Source organism: Myotis daubentonii, chromosome 10, assembly GCF_963259705.1.
Source record: "Myotis daubentonii chromosome 10, mMyoDau2.1, whole genome shotgun sequence".
Taxonomy (NCBI): Eukaryota; Metazoa; Chordata; class Mammalia; order Chiroptera; family Vespertilionidae; genus Myotis; species Myotis daubentonii.
In genome coordinates, this window is record NC_081849.1 from 50,072,018 (window position 1) to 50,095,095 (window position 23,078).

A 23,078-nucleotide genomic window follows, 5' to 3' on the forward strand; every position below is an offset into this window, starting at 1 on the left:
ATATTCATAAAAATCATGCCAGTGTCGGGAAATGCTCCTTTTATGAATTAGGCAAAGCTTGTAGTTTTTTCCATAGCTTTAAACACTCAAATACCAGTCAAAACCTGTGAATATGTATACATTCTTTTATATGGATAATTATCTTCTTTATTGGTGGCGCCTCCTGGATTAGGAGGATTCTCCCATGCAAATAAGCGGTAGAGGAAGGTCGTGCAACAAAGAGCACCTTTCATGTGGCTTCGGGTCTTACTTAGCAAAACTTCCACGTTTCTAGAGAGGCAAATGTTCAATTCCTGGGTTGCTGTAACCTTCTTTCTAATTATTTTAAATCAACTAATTCCAGGTAAAATCCTGATATATTCTTGGTTAATGCACACAAACAGACCCACCATACATATTCTGTTCATCCACAGGGTATATGCCTAATTTTGAATTTCTGACCATGATAGAAACAGATAAAGATACCATAATTTGGGCATCACGAGTATTGTTCTAATAGCAGCCACAGAAATTAAGATGAAACAGAGTGCTTTGTGCTTTTTAAAAGGATCCCCAATTAAGGTGCAAATAATGTTTTCCAGCGATTGTACCCAATTTGCAACACCTCTTTGGGGCCAAGAGAAGTGGTGTTTTGGTTTGGTTTGGTTTGGTTTGGTTTGTGAGTTTGGTCTGTTTGTTTCTTTAAGCACTTTCTTTTTATGGGAGAGGCATCCATTTTGTGTGAGCCTGAAGTTTTGGGGTCCGTTGGTGGTTTTTTAAAAGTGATATTGTGGTCTCACATTTTCATGTTTCCTGGAAGAACTGGCTGGCCATGTATTTTAATTACTTCACAAGAACCCACATGATAATTTTTGAAGGACATTATCTTATTACTCATTGTTTAGTATTTTGGTCATCATTTTTTCCCAACAGGATACAGTCTTCTAGGCAAGATTCTAATTGGTTTTCCTTTTATTTCAGAATAAATATACAGAAATTCCATTAGTTCTGAGCCCGCACCCTACTTACCCATGCATTACCCTTTGCCCCACCTTCCCTCCACTCCAAAAGAAATGTTCAAGGATCGTGTAAATGTTTCTACTAAGTCAGCTTTAAAAGCTACTCATTTAGAGGCAAATACAACCTCAGCAACCACAATCTTTAAAGGCGTTAGGCATTTTAACACAACTCTTTCTATTCACCATCCTTCACAATACTGAAGCCTGTTGGGGTGCTGAGAGGTACCTGATAAAAGGAAAGCAAAACATACAGAGGGAAAGAAAACAAGCAGAGTTTCTAGATGTGACTTTAGTACATTTCTGACATCAGGAACAGAAACTCATCCCTCATGAAATCATTCTATAGTTAGCTGATTGGGAAAATAGGCAGCCCTCTTCACTGTCAGAAGGATACTTATAAAATCAAGGCTCAAATCGAGAGATAAGTCTTTATTGCAAAACGTTGATGGATGTGGTAAAGTTTCATTTTGGGACAGAATTCACCACCTGCCTTTCTTCTGTAAATTTAATATTATTTATTATTTCACGGGTAGTCAACTAGGAGGCCTATTGCTTTCATAATTTAAAAAATTTACTAAAAACCACCCTGGTACATTTTATATTTATATTTTGATGAAATACTAAGTGAAGAAGTCTCGGTGCTATGAATTCCACAGAACATCAAGGGAGATGGCTTTTACTATAATACATAGCTTGGAATAGCTCTGTAGAAAGCTTTCACGTACTAAATTCCATTCTGTCCCTACGGCACAACAGAGTCGTGGAACCACAAAGCCAATAGGAGCCCTGGAGGCCCAGCATCCCCTCTCACAGGTGAAAACACTAAGAACCAAGGATAAGTTCAATGTCCCAAGGTCTGTAGTTTTCCCACCTTCTCTTGCCTTTCCTGCTCCATGCTCCCCTATGTTATCCCCGTCTTTCAGATAATTTCATTGTAGTTCCTCACCCAAAGTCGTAGAGACATTTAGTGAACTGGAACCCAAATCTTGGCCTTCTAGCATCATTTCATTCTACTCTAATGTGTGGTCTACTCGTAACTTCAGCTAGCTAAAGGGCCATTTCCATCCTGTTTCCTAGTTTTCAGGAGAAAAAGATACCTATTGCTGTCACAAGGCGCTAACGATGCCTGGAATTCTGTGGGTAACATCTTCAGGATTATTAATAACTGATTTAGGAAATGAAATAAACCTTCTGATTGTGATCTTTTTTTTTTAACTCTTTCTACAAGTTACATCGTGCATGTTTAGTACATATTGCTTGTGCTGACAAGGATAGCAAAGAGGAAAGGGAACAGGTCTGTGTGTTTTTTTTGGTGAAGATTGAAGACCATTGCCATGTTCTGTACAGGACCCCATGGTTCCAGCAAAGAGAGGGTGTGCTGAACAGCAAGAAAAACCAGTGCGTCAAACCCAGCTCCACTACTCACAACCTTTGTGGCCTTGGGAAAGTTACTAACTTTCCTGAACTATAATTTTCTTTTCTGTAAATACCATCTACCTTACAGAGATTTTATGTGGATTAAATTAGACAATGTGTGTATAGAGTCGGGCACACAACAAACAGCTGACAATTTACCCTCCCCTGCCCTTCGTGTCTGTCTGGGAAATTACTGGGTGCTGCTTCTCAATTCTGTTTGAGAGTTGGGGCATTAAAATCAAGCTGAGCTGTGTCTAGGTAGTTGAGCATTTTCGGCCCGGTCCTGAAAACTTGTCTAAAACTACGGTGTCGCGGTTCTATTTCTCTGGCATGTGTCACACGTGGAGTGGGTTGCGTAACAGTGCTGTTCTCCTTTTCTTTCTTCTTTAACAGCTCACTGATACTAAACATGGCATTAGAACAAGAAACACAAGGGGGGTTTTTTTCACCAGTGAAATTTGATTGTTTTGCAAAACCCTTTCTACAGTAACATGCTATGGAATAATATTTAGTTTACTAAATGCCCTTGAGTATTTGCAGAGTAAATATTTAAAATCACCAGGCTTCTGTGGCTTTAATATACACAAATGACATTACAGGATCCTCCTCAAAATCATGAGTCAAATTTGCCCCTGCATTCTCCACCTTTTCAAAACTTGTGGCATTCTCAAGTCAGTGAGAATGCAAATAGCAAGTTATGCTGACTTTGTGAATCTGACATGCACGTCTCAGAATTCAAAACCAGAATATTTCAGCCCTGATGCTTTTGATATATTTTATGAAAATGTTAATATTTCATGATATATGTGTTTCCTCTAAAATGTTTTATATCAAGCATTTGAGACAAATTTTTAATTGGGTTTTCAGATTATTCTTTGGGCCCCAAATAAAATAGAATAAAAAATTCCTTTATTGAAAGAAGTACAAATAATATTCAGAATAGCACTGCTTACTATTTTGTAAGAGTGGCATTTGCCTATGCCTATAGCATATGCCATGCTACATTTGGAAAGCAATGGATGGTAGGTGTCGGTCGATGGTACACTCATAACGAATATGATCCTGACCAAGACTTTCCCAGTTTGTGAAGGTTAAAACAAAGCCTTTGAAAATATAAGCTCTTCTTCCTTTCCCCAAACATGCACATACTGTGGCCTAGAATTACTTGCACGGTGACTTTTAAATGGAAGGTTCAGTCTTGGGAGCGAGGGGTGTTAAGGAAGTTGGGGGGGAAAAGCTAGAGAATAATAATAGCATTTCAAGGTAATGCTATTAAACATGAGAAGATTGGGTTTTGGTAACATGAATAATAACAGTTATTTCCAGATGTTTAAAAAGTGAAGTCTCCAGGATAGATGATAATCTCAACTAAGTTTCTCAGAGAAGAAGCCAGTAAAAGGGAAAAGGAAACAGTACTAGAGATGAACAGGCTAATTATTGAGAGAATTAACATATCAAATAATATCAGGTCCTTAGAAAAGGGCACTCTAAAGCTGGATGGTCTTCTGATCAAAACAAGGACCGTAGATGTGTTCTGTGCTTATTGTATATCTGCATGGGTATATCTATATCTAGGCCTCTATATCATCAGTTATACTACCAGCTGGGTTATTGAGAGAAGACACTGAGAATCAACTCTTTTAGGCATGTGTAGTCTTTTCTACCCTTTAACTTTAATAAAAACGTGCTACTCATGTTCTTTAACAAATCTTGACTGTCTTGCTATAAAATCAACAATTTGGGCAAGAATAATTTCTACAAGAGTGAGAACTTAATATTCACAAGTAGTTGGTGAAAACCCAGCTACTCCACACTGCCTTTTTTTTCTGTATTAATAAGGAAAAATGATACAATCATACAATCCTTGGATATATAGTTTTTCTGGAGAAAGTAGTTTGAATCACCTAGTCCAAACAGTGAAAGGAAGAAAGAAGCTACATAAATAACAAAGAGGCAATTTTAGCTCCAAATCAATGTGCAGACATGCATATAATAAAAATTTTGGCATAAAAGAGTTACAGCAAGTTAAGATACAAAACTCTAAAGCTAATATCCTTTTCATTCTTCTTGAGATCTCAATGTCATATATATATATTTTTTTTTCAAGTTACTCCCCCATTAGATACGTTTTGAATTAGAAATAAGACATTTCTCACACATACACTACCAACACATGCACACACACACAATAGGCCATCTAAAATCTTCTGTACTGCTTTAATAGTATTACAGTTGTGTTCACTTCTAAGCAATGCCAAAGTAATTTAATTCAAGGAAAGAAACCACTTATATAGTTAGTACCTTAACAAATGTTGCCTTAGGTTTAGATTATGGACCTGTTACTGTCTTCTCACTAATGTTGTTCACTTCCATTTCAGTGCATGCATTTTGTGCATTTCACATTCACTATCAGTACACTTTGTGAGTTGGAAATAATAGTCCTAGTCCAAGCTGATTCCCTACAGATACATTCTTTGAACATTCTATGCAGATTGTTCATATTGCATGTTATTAAATTTGATTTGATCTTTTTACTCTGGCCTGTACAGGCATTCAGTGGAACCCAAGAGTATAGACAGCTGACTGGATAAAGAAGACTTGGGGTGGGGGAAAACTTCATTGTTTAGATTTCTGTCAGAGGATATAAGAATACTTAATTTCTTTTTATCTCTAGGGCTTTCATTATCATTTAAATTTCATTTTACATTAATTGATCAGGGATTAGTAAAGCCATTATGCAGAAATTAGAATAAGACAAGCCAGATGGAATGAATAATTCATGAAGTCCAATTACGTTTTATTTCTGGTGTACTTTCAAACTTGCCTCTGACTTCTGTGCTATTTTGATGTGACAATATTCACTGGAAATCAAGAGTGCCATTTTAATTTATTGTATCCCTCCGGAGAGTGCAGGCATTTGTATGCAGTGGGGGTGTACAAGTGCATTTGCCCAAGAAAACACCAAATTCAGGGCTCTTGGAAATAAATACTGGGGGATTTAGAAAATGTGGTTCATCTTTGAAGATTCAGGGTAGTGAATTGAGCCACACCGGTTCACCTGGCTTGGGTGCACTGACTGGCGCTAGGTAGAGAGACTAAGGTCTTAGAACCGCGAGATTTTTCACTTCCCAGAAGAACTACAAATATTTTTAAAATATGTGTTCCCATTCCCCCCTCTCCACCCCCGCCCCCCCCCCCCCCCCAAAGGAACCATTAAAGTATGGATTTGGTCTACAGTTGGGACTGGAGGCAGACTTGCAACTGCAGACAATGACCACGAGGTGGCAGGCATTGCCTTCGGTGTACAGGGTTCGGGGCCACCGGGACCGCCGGGGGTTTGCTGAGCATCCCAGCCGGTCGGATCCCGCAGGAGGACCACGCCTGGGGGCTCCGAGCGGCTGGCAAAACGTAACCCGGCCAGAATTCCGAGCTAATGGGCAGCCCCGTCCACCTGCCTGGAATGTCTCTGACGATGAAGCCTGCAACCGCCCTCCCCCCGCCACCCCTGGCGTGTCCCAGCCCCCAGCCCCTTAAGAGCAACCCCCCTCCACCCCGGCATTTATTTATGCCACCGGACAGTTCTAGTCACATTAAAGCTGCGGTTCACCTTCGTGAGGACTTTCATCTCGGGAAGTTTTATGACACTTGGTGAATGTGCAAAGTTTTTAATTAGGCTCGCTAGACAGCCCGAGGCAGCAGCAGCGCCACAAAGTCTTCACGGTCTCTCTGCTTTACAGCACAACAAGCCGCTCTACTCCTTTGAAGACAATGCAGACTATGTGTACGATGTCATGTGGTCCCCCGTGCATCCCGCGCTCTTTGCCTGCGTGGACGGGATGGGGCGCTTGGACCTCTGGAACCTCAACAATGACACCGAGGTGAGCCGCGGCGCAGGCGCCCGGGCCGGGAGGGTTGGGAGGGGGCGCAGTCGGCCTCTCTCCATCTCCCCCCCACCCCCCTATCCCTCTCTCTGCAAAAAAAACCAACAAAAAAAACCGGCCTTTTTTGGACAGACCCTCCTATTGCAGCTGGGCTGCCGGCCCCTGTTCTGGACAGCTCTGGAGGGAATTGGCAGATGCATTGCCAAAAATCATTTAATCTCACTTCATCCCTAAACCGTGGCAGATGCTGGACAATTGACGACCCTTTTTTTGCAAAGAGCAAAACGATACTTGTTCACGCTTTTCCCCTAAGGGAAGGAACACACAGGCATATTTCAGAGCGGGGCCGAAATAACTCTGTTGGCAAACAGTTGGAAAAGTAAGCGTTTGTGGACGCTGACCTTTTGTTTGCTTGTTTGTTTGTTTGTTGGACACTGACTTTAGATTGGGCTTTTGAAAGGGCGATTCGTCAGTTTTCGCTATTTGTACAATTCCTGTTTTGAATTCACAAGAGGTGGTTCTGTTGGCTGTTTATGCTCAGATCCAGATCCAGCCTCCACTTAATTTTTTACAAGGTAAACAATCCTTGTCTAAGATGTTCACCTCACAGGCAGACCTTCCACAATAGTTTCTAACTCTGAACGTGTGTGTTAAACCCAATGGTTTTTTTAGAAGTGCGATTTTAACGTCACATTTAGAATACTTCACAGGTGAAAAAATAGCCAATTTTAAAAAACACAATTGACACTAAGGAAATATTCTTTTTAAAAAATTAAACTATATATATATATATATATATATATATATATATATATATATATATATATATATATATATGTAGTGTTTTTAAAAGTATGCTATGTGATTTCCCCCCCTTTTTTCTACTCAAAATTATTGAGGTGCTCATTTGGTTATGTGGGTTTTTACAAATATATATGAATATTAAATGTCTTTCAATTTATTGAAATACAATGGTCTCCATCATTCCCTGGTCTCTGATTCAGGGCAGCTCTCCATAAATAAGAATGGACAGGTAAGAGGAACAAGTGTTGCAAACTATATGTCAAGTGGAGAACTAGAGAAAGCTCTTTTGAAGTGTTTTGAGCAGGAAACAGCTCAGCCTTTTTAATTAGAAAGCCTACAGCTGGAGGATATGAGGAGGCGCAGACTCCCCTCGTGTTTTTTGTGGGAGGGGGCAGGGAAATATCCTTCAGGTGTTACTATTGAGCCATTGTATCTTGCAAGATTATATACCAACCTATAACCGATGCCAAATTGTTATCTTTTAAAAATATTTCCATTTAGGTCTATTTTTCCTTGGGACCATAAGAGCTATGCATGTGACAAGCATAGGGGTTATGTAATAAAGCATCTTTGAAAATAATCTAAAGGCCTGAGTACATACAATGCCCATCATTTGGGATTTGGAAATGTTATAACATTATTGCTTTTAATAGAAAGATGTTATTACTCCACATGTTAACAGTTTTCCAAAGTTTTTCATCCCATGTTGCCTCTGGCTGCTAAAATAAACTCATTCACTTAAAGCAACCAAAAAAACACAGGTTTTCCAGATTGACTGAGGGAGACCCCCCGTATCAGAAATCAGACTTAGTAGAGGTGACATTTAGGTAAAACCCAGCTACAATGCAATGGGAGTGAGTGTTCTCTAAACTCCTTAATAATTCTTATTTTACTGTTTTGTTTTTAATCAGCTTTTTAGGTAAAATGAAATGAATGTCTCAACATTGCCAGAAGTCACCCCCCCCCCTTTTTTTTTCCTCTAGGTATCAAGAGACAACCACATAAAAGTGTTATAGCTAAATATTTTTTAAAAAATCATTACTGAGCATGCGAACCATTTAGTTTTGTGGTAAACGTAATTCTGCTTTCACAGTAATAGTCGATATATAAGTCTGATTCAAATCCAGTAATGAACTGAATGCCTTTTTGAAAACCCTCAAATTAGTTTTGCCTTCTATCAAGTTGAACGAGATTTTTCATATATTTGTGAGATTAGGAATTAGATTTGTTTTTTGTTTAGCTGTTATTCAAAGTACTGTGCTTTTAAACCGAGTTGTCTCAACTGCTCCTATGCAAGGATAGTTTATATTCACCTACCTCTGCGCAATGTAGTAATTGATGCTGTATAGATCCTGTCTTTGCAATTAAAATGATTGAGCCTCAAAACATGTGAAAATATCTGTGAAACTGAAATACAAGAGTAAGAAAGACAGAGGCAATATAAGGATTATTTTTATTATAGGTTCATCAACTTTTGAAAGGCTGTTACCGGTCAGGCTAATAAAATATATTTAGTCATTTCCTTCATGCATTCGATAATTTACTAGCTCGTCTTATAGGGTGTGATGGCCATTTTTTACCACTAATAATATCTATGAAAAGAAGGTATTGTTAAATGGTTAGAATATTAATTGATTCACTTTGCTGTATTACTTAATTCCACATAAATATAAAATTATTTAAAATATATTAGGCATAATTTAAAATGTATCAAAAATCAGTTTTTTTCAGAGTGATTCATTTTTTATCGTACTCATATTAAGATTAACATTTTTATTTTATTTTTGAAAGTGTTCATTTTTTTAAATCTGATATTGAATAGAATTAGGTAAAGTATCATTCTGTTTGTTTTCTCCACATTATGGAATTAATTCTGAAAACTCTAGCTGGATCTCTGAGTTGTCTTCTGAGTAGCACACTAATAATAAAATATATTGACAGAATTACAGCCCATCTAAATTCACATTGTTTTGGCCTTGGAAAGGTTTGGTTACAAATTCAGGCTCCAGCTTGCACAGCAGGTACCCTTATTGTAGAAATTGTGTATTTTAAGAAAAAAATGAGCTGGGGACTTTTGTTTACAGTTTTGCTCATAATTTGACATGCAGTGATTTAAGCGGGTAAAAGAACGTTTATTGATCTCAAGATTAAGTTTAAACATGGATTCTTACATATGATGGAGTTTTTATTGCTATTTTGAAGATAGGTATTGGGTCAATGATCACATATAAACAGGTGGTTCCAATTCCTGGAATCACAGAGAGCCAGGAGCGCCAAGGCAGAGTGCACGTCGTCTTTCCCTCCTACCCAGGCGTGGGTATTAGACGCGGGTCTGAGGCACTGGTGAGATGAGCTCGGTGGCCCTCTTTTCACTACAGTTTTTTTTTTTCTTCCAATTTTTGTCTTAGCGTTTACCTTTCTGATTTTTTTAATGGCCCGTTGTTGTTTCTTATTCAACATTCTTGTCGATTCAATATAGAAGGTTCTCTTGGCATCTGCGCTGTATGTGAGTAAACCTTCAACCTTAAAGACAGGAGTTTATACAACTGATGATGGACAAGGGGCAGGCCCACTGAAATTATTTTTTCAAACGCTAAGTTTCCTGTAACAAGTACTTCAGGTTCCATCGGCACTCTCAGTTCCCTTTAATAGTTATTGTTGTTTCAGTTATCAACGTGGTCAGATCTCAGGTGTGTATTAGAGGAGCTATAAGACCTTTTCTACCAGTGGGTGCTGCCTCCTTTCTATCAGGTTGTCACCCTGGGGACATGTCCAAAGGTATGAGCACTTCCTATATCCAGGGCTGCCAGGAGGAGGGCAAACAGAAGGGGGGAGAAGGGAGCGGTAAGAAAGAAAGAAAAGAATTTGAGGTTTTGAAGTTTTTCACCTGCTTACTTTTTCTTCTGATCATCTGCTCCCTGATGAGGTTTTGAGGGGTCAGTACATATTTTTCCCCTAGAGACTCATATTACTATGACTTTGATTCCACCAAACACCCTCCCTCATGCCTTTTAGAGTATCCTTAATCCTGGTAAATCCTGAAATCTCTCTCCATTCATCCATAAATCTGGACCTGGTGGTGAAGTATCATCACATGGAGCTGTTGTGTTGGTTTGGACGTTGGATGTACCCCCTGCATAATCTGAAGACATATTTATGTCACTCGCTGCCCATTGATTGTGGAAAAAGACTCTCCCTCTTTTCGTTTTCCATTAAAGCATCTCCCCTGTGCCCCTTAGTACAGTGGAGCATCTGATGTACCAAGAACAATGAATCCTTTTACTTCTGCAGGGGACGTATATTACTTCAGGCCCATGAAGGCAGTGGTGACTCATCCAGTTAAACGTATATTTAAATTCATATTCAGAGATTCTTTCCTAACCCCTTTGGCAGGTTCCAACAGCCAGTGTGGCCATTGAGGGGGCGTCTGCCCTAAACCGTGTTCGTTGGGCTCAAGCTGGCAAAGAAGTCGCTGTCGGGGACTCCGAAGGCCGTATTTGGATCTACGATGTTGGAGAGGTACATATATAGATATATTTTTTTACTTCTATACAGTGGGGCCTTGACTTACGAGTTTAATTCGTTCCGTGACGGAGCTCAAAACTCAAATCACTCGTATGTCAAATCAACAGTGAACGAGTGAGACACGTGATGCTGGGCTGATGTTGTGGCATTCACTGTGACGTTCGCTGCGCCAACTAGCGGTGGGGTATCTGAAGCTGGCTCGTAACCCGAATTTTAGCTCGCAACTCAAAGCAAAAAATCGGCCGAGAGACGGCTCGTATCTCGAAAAACTCGTTAGTCGGAACACTCATAAGTCAAGGCCCCACTGTATCTCATTTAAAGACCTAGTGAAATTATTAACAAGACCTTGTGGACCACAAGAGCCCTCTTAAGTGCGTTTGCAAATTTCCATTGACTTCAGTGGGAGTTTGGCGAGACTTCCTTGGGGCCTAATTTGGCCTCCTCTCTCCACTGCGGGACACATAGGGAATGACCCATGTTCCCTACAGAGCACTGCAGGATTCCCAGCTGCCCTGGGGCAAAGCATGCACTTCCCACCAACTTCATGTCACTGCAAGTTTGCCAAATTCATCATGCTGCCGTTGAATCTGGACTTTGTTGCTTATTCCAAAAAGTCAAGTTTTAGTTGATGTGTTTTGTTAAAACAAAAACTATTACTCTTTAATTAAAAGGCTGAGGTGAATCAGAATTGTGTACCGTTTTTATGGTATTCAAAATTATTACATGAAAGATAGACCTCTCTGGCATCTCTATTTTTTTAATATACTTTTATTGATTTCAGAGAGGAAGGGAGAGGGAGAGAGAGAGCGAAACATCAATGATGAGAGAAAATCCCTGATTGGCTGCCTCCTGCATGCCTCCCCACTGGGAATCGAGCCCACAACCTGGGCAAGTGCCCTTGACCGGAATCGAACCCGGGACCCTTCAGTCCACAATACTACCCTCTATCCACTGAGCCAAACCAGCTAGGGGTCTGGTATGTCTTGTTACATGATACAGAGTGGGACAAAAGTAGGTTTACAATTGTGAGTACACAAAACATGGGATTTATTCTTGTATTATTATTATTATTACTAATTATTGTATTATTTTCCATAGGAACAACTGTAATCCTACTTTTGCCCCCCTGTATATTAAGTATTATTGAAGATCATGATACAAAAAAACTACATCTTTTATTTCAATAAAATCTCCTTGAAGCATTAGACTATATTTAATATCACATTATCAATCAGTTGTACCGAAGCATATCTGTTTATTTTTATTCTAGAAGAAAGTGTTGACAAAAACCTTCATTTCCGATGAGGTTAAAGAATGTTTTCCTTAAAGACAGAAAATATTGAACTTTCAAGCAAAACAAAATAAGAATGTTGTGTGATGCTATTTTGGCATCCTGTGAATCTAACATTTGCATTCCCTGGGGGGACTACACCACATCTGTATGCATACGGGTGTTAACCTGGGAAGTGCCCTGTGATGCCTGGTAGATGATGGGCTTAGCTGATCACCCTGAGAAGGGTTCTGCATGGCTTCATCAATCAGCATCCTGTAACGTCAGCAATCCTACATGGTTCTGCAGAGCAACTGTTGATGACATATTACAAACTGCTATAGGGTAGAGCTGGTTGTGTTGAAACAAAAACTAAATGAGGTTGTTTGGGGAATTTTTAAAAATTCACCCAGAGACAGAAATGGAATGACTTTAGAAATAGGAGTTTTCTATTTGGGAGGTACAACTCTACATAAACGAACTGGAAGGACCTCTCGGTTTTACTGCTTTTTTCTGTTTCATTAGACACCCCCCTAATTGCTCCTGATGCCGCAAGCTGAGTCATTCCAGCAGCTCCAAAGACCGTTAATATTTACCCCCCGAGTAGAAGATGCAAATGGTCTGGTGAGCACTGACGCAGCTTGGAGTCTTTGGGAGAGCGAATACCCTCTGAATCGAAAATATTGCCGATAGTTTTCCAGCAATATTTTCTTCAACGGGTATTCTTTACATTCAGTGCATCTTTTGATTGGGTTGTCATTACAATAAATTAAACAACAACAAAAACAAGTACTCTTCATCAGCGCCTTACTGAAAAATGTAAAAGCTAGCATAGAAGGAAAATATAAAGAAACAAGCAAGGTTTCTTTTTTTTCTCCATCTCTCTTTCTTTCCTTTATTTGTAACAAATGTAATTGTGGGAGAGATGCTCAGAGATGCAGTGGAAGGAAATAGGTGAAATTAAAAAAACAAAAAACCTTTCTCCACCTCCCTTGCTTATACATAATGTCCCTTAATTCTTGTAAGATTATATGCAACATTATTTTATCCAAGAGAGCTGAAAAACAGACTAGTTTAACAACCTAGTTTATTCAGAGACAGGCCTTTTTAAAAGTCTGTATGTTGACCACAAATATTATAAATATACATATATTTGTGGTTTTATATGTTATATGTAATATATACACATACACACACACTCTCTCTCTCTATGCAATAAGAAAACAAGACATATACAGAATATTCTGTGATGAAAGTGATTTTATACTTTGTGGACAGAATTACTTGAATATGCCTCATTTGGGGCATATAAATGATTTTGCAAAAGTTGCTTTGGCTGATATGTGGCTGCTCAAACTTCTTGCTAGGTTGCTACCATCATTTCTAAATTGTAAAGTGTTGTTAGACTCGTATTTCTACCATCGTACCAGCAGGTCAGGCTGGTTTTCATTTTTGTATTATTGCCCTTACTTTTCTAAGTGATATTACAGACTGTAGAAATGTCTGCAACGATAGGCCAGTCTCGCCTATTGTCTGGAGTCTAGACAGGCTATAGAAAAATCTCTGTGACATATAATAGGCCAAACAATTTGTAGGGTTGTTTATCCCTACAAATTCACTACCAGAGGGGGGGGGAAGGATATACTACTTTATTGAGAGTAGGTAATTTTATAATCTTCTAGCCCTTCTCTGAATGACCAAAACTCAGGATAGGCTTATACGTTTGCACGGTCTTCTCTGTATTGTTTGATCTTATACAAAGCCGTCTACAGCTCAGAAAAACTCAGACTTCATAAGATAATTTTGTCTTAACTATAGTGTTTTTCTTCAGTGTTTTTGTAAGGTATTTACAAATTTACCTCATATTTACTTCCGGGGGAAAAAAAGGGAAGGAGTCTTTTTCTCTGTTTATCTCTATACCCTGTTCTAAATCTCTGAAGACCAACTCTTTAGTGGCTCCAGGTACTGAAAGGAAAGATGGCTTGTCTACAGCTGAGCTCAGCTAAAGCCCACTTCTGAGAGGTGGTAGATCCCTTCAGGGGCAGATGGTGAGGTTGCTGTAATTACTGCCGTCTCCTCCCCGAGCCTGAAACTGACAGAGCATAACTGCTTGGGAGGAAAGGACACCCTCTCCACAGCCCCTGCCCAACCTTCCAAGTTACCTGAACTTTAGAATGTGAGATCAAATGTAAGGCTGGTGCAAGGCTGACCGGAGGGAAGGGGTTTGAGCAGGACGTGGTTTAAAAATATAGAGAGAAGAGGAAGAGAAAAAGATAAGGCATTGAGGATCAAATTGTTAGTAGACTGTGCTACCATTATCTGTATTCAAAATTGGCCCGCTGGTCCCCATTAAAAACAAACCCCTCACTAGGGTCATGCTGGCCTTTGGACGGAAAACCTTGTTCTGTGGAACCCTCCGGGAAAGAAGATGAAAGGCTTTTAAATAAGCCTTAGAATACAATCTGTATAAAACACTAAATGGTAGCTTTTAGAGTACACTTTGTTGATCCATTTTCCTTGGACCTCAAACATAGAAGAGGTGTCTGTGGGAAGACATGGCACATTCATTCTCCCACGGCTGATTCCCCTGGGAACTCTGTTAGGCCAAAGAGAAAGGAGCGGGCAACAGGCTATCTGTTGCCAAGGTCATGTTCCAAGAGGAAAGCTGGCTTCCTGGTGTGCAGCCTGTGCAGTCGCGTGGGCCCAGTGCTTAGAGGAGCCCTGAGCTTGGGTTAGTCCTCTGCAGTCATTGTCCTGCAATTGTTCGGAAGATTTTTAACGAGGCACCCTGCATGTGCATTTTGCACTGGGCCCTGCACATTATGTAGCCAGTCATGTCCATGGGAGCATTGCTTTTAATACCACTCATGATGCAAATCAGAAATGACAAATTCTGGCCTTGACCTAGACCATTACGAAGAAGGAGAAATCTTTAGAATTGTGGTTAAATGTAGTACATGCCATATGTTTTTCTTATTATTACCTATTTCTTAAGACTATTTAAAAATGTTGAATAAAAAGAGCAATGACTTTACATTATAAACATCATGAGGCCAATAAAAATAGAGCTGAAACCATACTGGATATTCTGATTCTTCCCACAACCCTGTTCTGATCACATTGTAATTTTAACTGAAAGTATTATTGAGTTTGGGGGAAGGTCTCTATGCTGCCAGTACAATTGGAGTAGAGAGGGACAGCCTTTCTCCATCCACTCCATTGTCAAGAACTCCCTGACAAGAGACTTCTGTGACTACCAATGGAGACAGCGCCATTCTCAACTAGAAGGCGTGCTCGAAAGGGTCTCTGGTGTCAGCCAGTCCTTAACAGCTGTCTGCCTCCCCTCCTGTCCCAGCATCGTGTCCCCATGACCATGCCTCCTCAAGTATGTACAGCTATCCTCCGGGACTTTGAAGATGATGGCAGGGAACAGTGGCTGGAATCCACATTTACTGATACAATTGATCATGAACTTCTGAAGGGGTAAACAGGGGATTGCGTATGAGCTCACTGAAATCACCAGATTGAGTTTGTCCATCTCCCCCGCCCCGCCTTTCCCCTCCCTTTTGGTTACATTGGAATGGCAAAGGCCTATATCTCCGGGCCTATGACTCAGGAGGTAAATTATAAAACAGCAGTGTTTTCAGGTAGGCCACATGATGCTTTGTTTATATAGCACGCGTTTTCAGTTGTTTGATTTCAGCGTTGTATCTGGAAAATATACTGTACACACTTATTTTCACAGATAGGGGTCTATTTTCTTTGCAGAGCAGGTGCTTAATTCCATTAGCATAAATGGAAGTTATGTGAAATCAGTGAATGACAGTGACAACCCCTAGTATGATTTGGCTATAATTTTATTCTATTTGTGCATCTTAAAAGTTACTTCCATGGACAGTGGTTGCAGGCACCATTTAAATTTTCTAAGATTTAAAATAAAATAAAAAAACACACAAAAAACTGAGCCTAGCTCTTGAATAAGTTTTGAGGCTTTTTCTCTCCAGACTATGGAATTGCAGCCTGTTTGTTTTGGAGCTGTATGCTTCCATTCAATTAATTGAAACGCGGGTAAGATAGCAAGTCATAAATTAACTGCAAATATGACCTGAAAATGTTGAGAGTATTTTGCTTCAGAATCCACTCGCAGAGAGCTGTTAATCATGGTTGAATTTTTTTTAATGATGTGTGAACACATATTCTAAAGAATGAAACATAAAAATTACTCACTGCCATGGCTCCTTGACTGAATAGCAAGCTTTGCCACATCTGTGGAGCTGATTTTCACAGCACATGGGCCAGCGAGGATGGAATTATTCGCGTGTGCTGATGATTGATAGTCGGCCTATCTACCTGTCGTCCTTGCAGATGTGTTTTAGAGAAAGCCCGTTGCCACCGCGAAGGCTTGGGTGCTGTCACGCAGACGCCGCTGTCATGAATATCCCCTCACCACGGTGTTTGCTGCTTATCTGAATTAGTTAGAGAGCTGTTTGCAGCTCCAGTTTTAAAAGACCCAGTTTATCTTCCACCTCCTTTTATTTCGTTTTCCATTAACCTCTTCCAGGGAAGATGTGTTCACTTGTGAAAAACACACAGAAGTTTCCAATCCGTGGTTATATTTCTGCCGCAGTCAAGTGATAAAATTCCAAACGCGGGTTCAGCTGAAAGAAGAATTTGGAAAATAAAATGGCAACTTGAAATCTGTAATTTGAGAGATGAACAGATCTTCTGGCCCTGGCTTTATTTGTTTGGTATCCCACTCACTCATTACCTAAGAAAACGTGCGTTCGTCTGTATGTCTTAACCCTGAACTTTGGCAACATTTCAGACACCTTGTTTGATAGGGCTATTTGGGGGGCTGGTCATTTCAATACACATTTCAGTAAAGACAATACACTTGACACTTGTTAGTATGTTAAAAGGTCCTTGAAAAATTCTTAAACAGGAAAAATGCAGGTGAACAGGAGAGATCAGCTATAACTGCTAGAAACGTAAAGCGTGACTTCAGCGGTCATTTAAATATATTTTAAAGCTGAAATGAATACTTAGAATGAAGAATCTATTATGAATCCCACCAGGAAAGACGACGTAGGTAATACAGTTTGGAATGACAGTCAAGGTATCATGTACAAGGACCATTACAAAGTGCCTCCCGCTTTCATAGCCAGCTAGAATAACAATCAAAGATTCGGGGAGCCCTTCCTCTTTGCACTGTAAATGGAGTTTTGCTCTGGTCGCATCTGAGAAACTGGAAGGGCTGGGAGTTAAGCAGGATTTGAGTGACATGAAACAAATACAATATGTTTATGGTTTTAAGTGGATTACACTTACGCAATAATTGTTTGCTTTGTGGAACTACCTTGACTAGGACAGGGCCTTCGTCGATTTTCCACAAGAAGTTGGTGCCCTGAATCTAAACCACCCCCCTCCGCGGGGGAGGGGGGTACGGAACACAAAATAGGACGTTCAGCTGAGATTTCGTGGTTAAGTCAAGTAAGAGTCCCTTAATGAAAAAGAACGATTTCACATGAAATCAGTCCGTCTGATGATTGTGCTTTATGAAGGCCATTACCCCTGCTGCTGACGAACCCGATAGCCTGCCTGCGCTCCGGCAGCCTCCGGAAGCAGGGAGAGGGGCTGGGCTCAGCTTTCCTAAGCCCAGTTAGAATCACCCCCAACACTTGTGTTTCTCATTAAGGGAGTGTGGCCATGAGTTGCAAGATGCTTGAAGGTCTTTACAGTACTAGCTTGTTCTTCAAATGAAGAAATATTTTTTCTTTAGCTGATGAGAAACACTGCTTTTGATGTTCCCTCCATGCTAAAGAAGTCTTTGGCATAAACTACTCCATCATACCAGATACTGAGATAAAAACCGAAAATGCACATACTTAGCTCTACTAATATCTAGATATGTAGTGACCGAGAAACTAAGCATTGCAATTCTCAACTGCACTTTTCAGGTTTTGCCTGAATTTTTATTGTCGTAGCCACAACACTGTGCAGTTAAGTCAAAAAGCACAACGGCATATTTGTATGGGCAGATTTGGGGTGCTAATAAATATAATTATAAAATAAGCCACTTTGAAATAATATATTCATTTTCTTGCCACAATAAATTATACGTATTTGAAATAAAATAGTTTAGTTAAAATGTATGATTGTCATTTTAGTATTAACTTGATTTCTTCGTGGAAAAGTGCTTAATTTAAAAAGAAAAGAAAAAGCACTATTCCAGTTGATGTTATAATTATTCATCTTATAGTGAATGTAGTAGCAATGGCTTTCATTTTGATAATTATATATGTAAAAGACCATGATTAAACTAATTATTATATAAATAGTGTGCTTATTCAGGTAACATTAGTTTATGAAAATAGATTTAGAGGATTAATATCTTTTCAAGGCACTTTTTTTTCTTAATTGATAAGAAAATACTTATGACTTTTATGTATTATGGAGTAGTTGATTCAATGAAAAGAAAACCCTAATATTTAATTTTATGAAAACCAAATTAATATGTGTGTAGTAATTTGCAATAGTCAATGAACTTCATATATTTCCATTTTGGTGGCAAGTGGCCTATGAACATAAACCTTCAGGAACAAGTGCCAGTTTGTATAATTAATCATCTTTTATGATTCTTCTGTGGTTTCAAACTGTCATCTTCAATAGCAGTTTGGATTTTGAAGCAGTCACTAATTATAGTGTTAATTTTTTTTTTATGGCTGACAAAAGTGTGTTTAGTTTTAGAATTCCAAAACTGCTAAATTTTATCTTGAAAAATTACTGCTTAGAACAGTAGCCTCAAATCACAGCTTGGATCAGCCGAGCATGAAGTGGCTCCAGTCATCTGTGAGTCAATGAACACTGACCTGAATAGAAATGGAGAGTTACGGGTTTCTTCCATGAGTGTGTGTGCTCTTATTGGTATATCCAAAATATAATAAGAAATCAAATATCTGCTTAGGCATGTGTATGTGTAATATTTATATACCATATAGGTTGGACTTGCAAAATGTGGAAGTGAATGAATCGTTACATTCTAATTTCAAGGAAGGTCTGCACAAAGTTTTGAGAATGTCAGGTACCAGGACATCTTTTACATTTGAAAACATGAATTATTTATCATTTCAGTAAACTCAACGCTGAACATTATAGAAGAAATTTTGCACTATTTTCTGGCTGGCAAATGAAACTGATCTGTGGTTCATTCCCTAAGATCCGTCTCCTCACGGCCAGCCAACAGTTTTTCAACATGTAGATGAAATCTTTTATGTTTATTTGTCTTAGCATTAAGGAGTCTTAGATAACAAGTGAACATCTTCTGGGGTCCTAAAAAAACAGCCAACCCGTTGACTTAGAGCAGTGGTTCTCAACCTTCTGGCCCTTTAAATTCAGTTCCTCATGTTGTGACCCAACCATAAAATTATTTTCATTGCTGCTTCATAACTGTAATGTTACTACTGTTATGAATCATAATGTAAATATCTGATATGCAGGATGGTCTTAGGCCACCCCTGTGAAAGGGTCGTTCGACCGCCAAAGGGGTCGCGACCCACAGGTTGAGAACCGCTGACCTAGAGGGACAAAATCACTTGGGCAGACTTCCTTGGGTTAATCGCATTCCTCAGTAGAGGTTCTAATCTTTAGAGATTAGAAACATACACAGACACGTACACAAAGGGATACTTACAGTTGTCTATTTCAGTACCCCATCCTGGTCTAGCACAGTGCCTGGCTCATACGAGTAACAGGCAGTCAATAAATAGTTGGGTGATTGAATGTTTTACATGCGAAAGTTGAAGGTCAAGGGAAAGCTTAGTTGTGTGAAGCATTCAGAATACAGCGTCCACACTGGCTATAGATTAATGGACAGGAAAAAATAATCCCTTTAACTATATTTGCACAGAAAGGGTATATAGAAAATACATCCAGAAAAGCATGTTTGTCTTTCCTCCCCATCGCTGTCCCAGTCCCTCCCCCCTCCTGTGCTTGTAAAAGTGAGCAATTGGCCACTAGTGTAATGAAAGCCTAACAGTTGATTCAAATAGTTATCAAACCACTGGAAAAATGCTTCCTTTTCATTGTGCTTTTTTTGGACACTATAGATATGGTAAATCATGAGCTACATTATAAAAATACCTCTTTTATGCCCAAACATTCAGTAGGAGGGAATGACATTTCTTTTATTACCTTGGTAAATGTTTTTAAGGTGTTTATCAATAAGCCTTCTCTTTGTCAAAACTGCTTAGATGCAGTGGTTGCTAGGAATTTACTATAAAACCTATAGTTAATAAATATCAGGAAGAGGAGGGATATATGTTTAGTCAGCTAATATGACAGATCCGGCTTGAGTAGCACATGCTTTCTCATTTTCCTGTCATTCCTTGGTCATTTCTGTTATGGAAAAAGAGTAGTAATTGAAGTTTAAAAAGTTTATTTTCCATTATTGCCCATCAGCCAATGTTGTTAGCATTTTTCCCATCTTTTGGACAGAGAAATAGATTGTTACAAATAATAGAAAAAAATAATGCTTAAGAGATTTCTGAAGAAAGGAGGGTGATAAGATTTTATACAAATGTGAACAAGGTCATCTTTAAAGCTTAGTGAATTGACTCTTTCTTCTCCAGCTGTGTGATTTATTTCTTTCCTTCAGAGGTAAAAACTTCTGAATTTTTGTCATGCTTCCTATAAAGCTAAATTTTAACATGAAGAATATTTTTAGGGGTTTGTTGTTGTGTTTTTGAGTATAGTGTTTAAAAATTAAGTATTTCCTTTGATGTTTGCTGGCTTATTGAAAGTGATATAGACCCATATTTGTTACTATTTACTTTTGACCTTTATGTCCTACCTTTATTTCTTTCCTTAATTGGGTGGTAATGGATTTTTTAAAAGTGTTGTTCTAACAAACATGCTATAAAAGTTAACCACTCATTTAAAAATACAAGGAAGGGATCATAGGCACAGAGATCGCAAGTTTCATGGGTGGATGAGGACTCCCTTAGATGGAATCTTCAGATAAAAGAAGTTCTTTCTTAACCAAATATAGTCAGATATCACCAGACTACCATAGGTTAGCTTGCTGCTGAGTTTCGCAGAAATTTTAACCCACTGACTGGTTCATAGCAGATGCTACAGGATGGAGATTAATGTAACTTCTACTTTCCGGAGTCCTCTAAGCTGCTGTAAATGCTAAGTTACCACACAGTGTATCTTTTCGTGGTAGAACACTGTAGTGTATTTGCGCCCTCTGTGTACTGCATTCTGGCTTGGCATTTTGGTCCGTGGTTTCATCCATTGTTACCCGTGATGCTAGACTCTCCAAGAGTTAAATACAGTGGAGCTGTATTTATGTGAAGCGAGCATGCTTGGTCGTTCCAGCGGCTGTTTCATTGCGTATTACCTCCCACTTTGCTTCCATCTGTGTGTGTGGCAAAGGGAATTGCCCTAAAAAGTATAGGCTTCCTCCGAACACAAACGTGTGTTTGTGTACCAGTCACTCCACAATCTCCTGAATCGGGGTGCCATTAATAATTGTACTTTTAAAAAAGCCTTTAGAGCTTAAAGGGGTTTAGCAGTGGTTCTGTGGAAGCCCACATTCGCTTCCTTGGTTTCTGTAAATGCACTAACCAAACCAAACAAAAAAATCAATGTGTATTAAAGTGAAAAGGTAATTTGTAAGCTATCTTTTTAACAGAAGACTTTAATATTTAGGTTACTGCAGGAGATGAACTGTTGTGTATCTGTTCAGAATCCATGGTTAACATAATCGCTCCAGACATTTTTTTTAATGACTCCATGTAATTGAAAGATTACAAAGATGCTGATGAACCACACACCCATGGAATATTTATTCTGAAGCCTAGAGTCCTACTCATTTTAATTTGTTTGCCATGTGTAATATATCCAAGAAACCAAACAGAAATTATGGAATATTTTTCTGTCTTAATTATAAAAAAATATTTTTTTAATTAACCTACTCTTGTACTAAGCAATGCCTGAGACACATATTTTTAACCTTAAGAAAATACAGCATTGGGCTGGTAGGAGCGAGTGCAGATAAGGAGGCTATTTAAAATCAGTTGCTAGGTACTATAAACCCTTTAAAATTACTAACAAATGAGGGAGGCTTGACTGAGGACTGTTCAGAATGGTTAGCCGGGCGCTTATAAAAGGGGACACATGAATGATATTTGTGTGTGTAACCCTGGTTACAAAAAGTCATTTGATTTTTATAACAGCAGGTCCGGTGGTTACAAGGCCTTCCGACTTGAGCTAAAAATGTAGAAGCCCACTGCAGAAAGTGCTGTAACAAGGAAATAGCTAACTAAAGCTGTGTTAGTCCTATTTAAAAATAAAAAAATACGCATGTGTGTGTACATCTGTGCATATTTACAGAGAATAGTAGCTTTAAGTTTGATTTTTGAAATAAGCAATGAAAAGTACTCCGACAGAATTTGTCTTGTGAACGGAATGAACCTCTTCCCCAGGCTGAGCTCCTGGAACTTAACTATTATTAAAAGTGTGACTATTTAGGAAATGATTTAGGTGGGTTTTAAAGGAACCAAATGTGATAGAATATAAAGAATACTTCTAAAAATATAGCTCTATATAGGTGAAAAGTATAAAATAAAAGAATAACAAGAGGGAAGGAAGCAAAAACAAAAGGAAAAAGAACAAAATGGAGGAGAGGGAAATAAGCATTAAGAAGGAAAACCAGCATCATTTATTCAGGGTTTATACTGTGCCAAGGACTGTGCTACGCTCTTTTTTTTTTTTTTTTTTTTTTTTTGGTCATGCTTACTATTCACAACAGTCCTAGGAGCTGGGTCTCAAAAGTCTTTAATCACAAATGAAGTTGGAGATCAGAGATGTTAAAACACATTTCCTAAGGTCACACAGCAAATGAGTGGCAGCTGGGACAGAACACATGATCTGCCTCCATTCTCCAAATCGAGTTATTCTGCAGCCTGTGCCTCCCTTGACATGCTTAGCTGATGAGCTGTTTAGGGACAGGGTGGGGCAGGGTCCAGAGGAACCTTCCAGGTCACTCAGAGGGGAGAGGACAGATCCATGATACAGCCTCAGAAGTGGTGAGGCAGAGAGGGACTAAAATGTTCTATTTTCATGATTTCTCTACAAGTTTTGCACTTTTGCATTTTATTAAGATCACCTTTCATCTCCCAA

General features: G+C 39.0%; 1 protein-coding gene across 4 annotated transcripts in view; it reads left to right on the top strand.

Moving 5' to 3' along the window:
• DYNC1I1 (dynein cytoplasmic 1 intermediate chain 1) overlaps positions 1-23,078 on the top strand; it is a 283,514-nt gene that overhangs the window by 254,667 nt on the left and 5,769 nt on the right. For all 4 annotated transcript variants that reach the window (XM_059712374.1, XM_059712376.1, XM_059712375.1 and 1 more), the window contains 2 exons: positions 6,152-6,292; positions 10,493-10,618. In XM_059712374.1, coding sequence (XP_059568357.1) covers positions 6,152-6,292; positions 10,493-10,618 — 267 coding nt within the window. The remainder of the gene's footprint in view (positions 1-6,151; positions 6,293-10,492; positions 10,619-23,078) is intronic.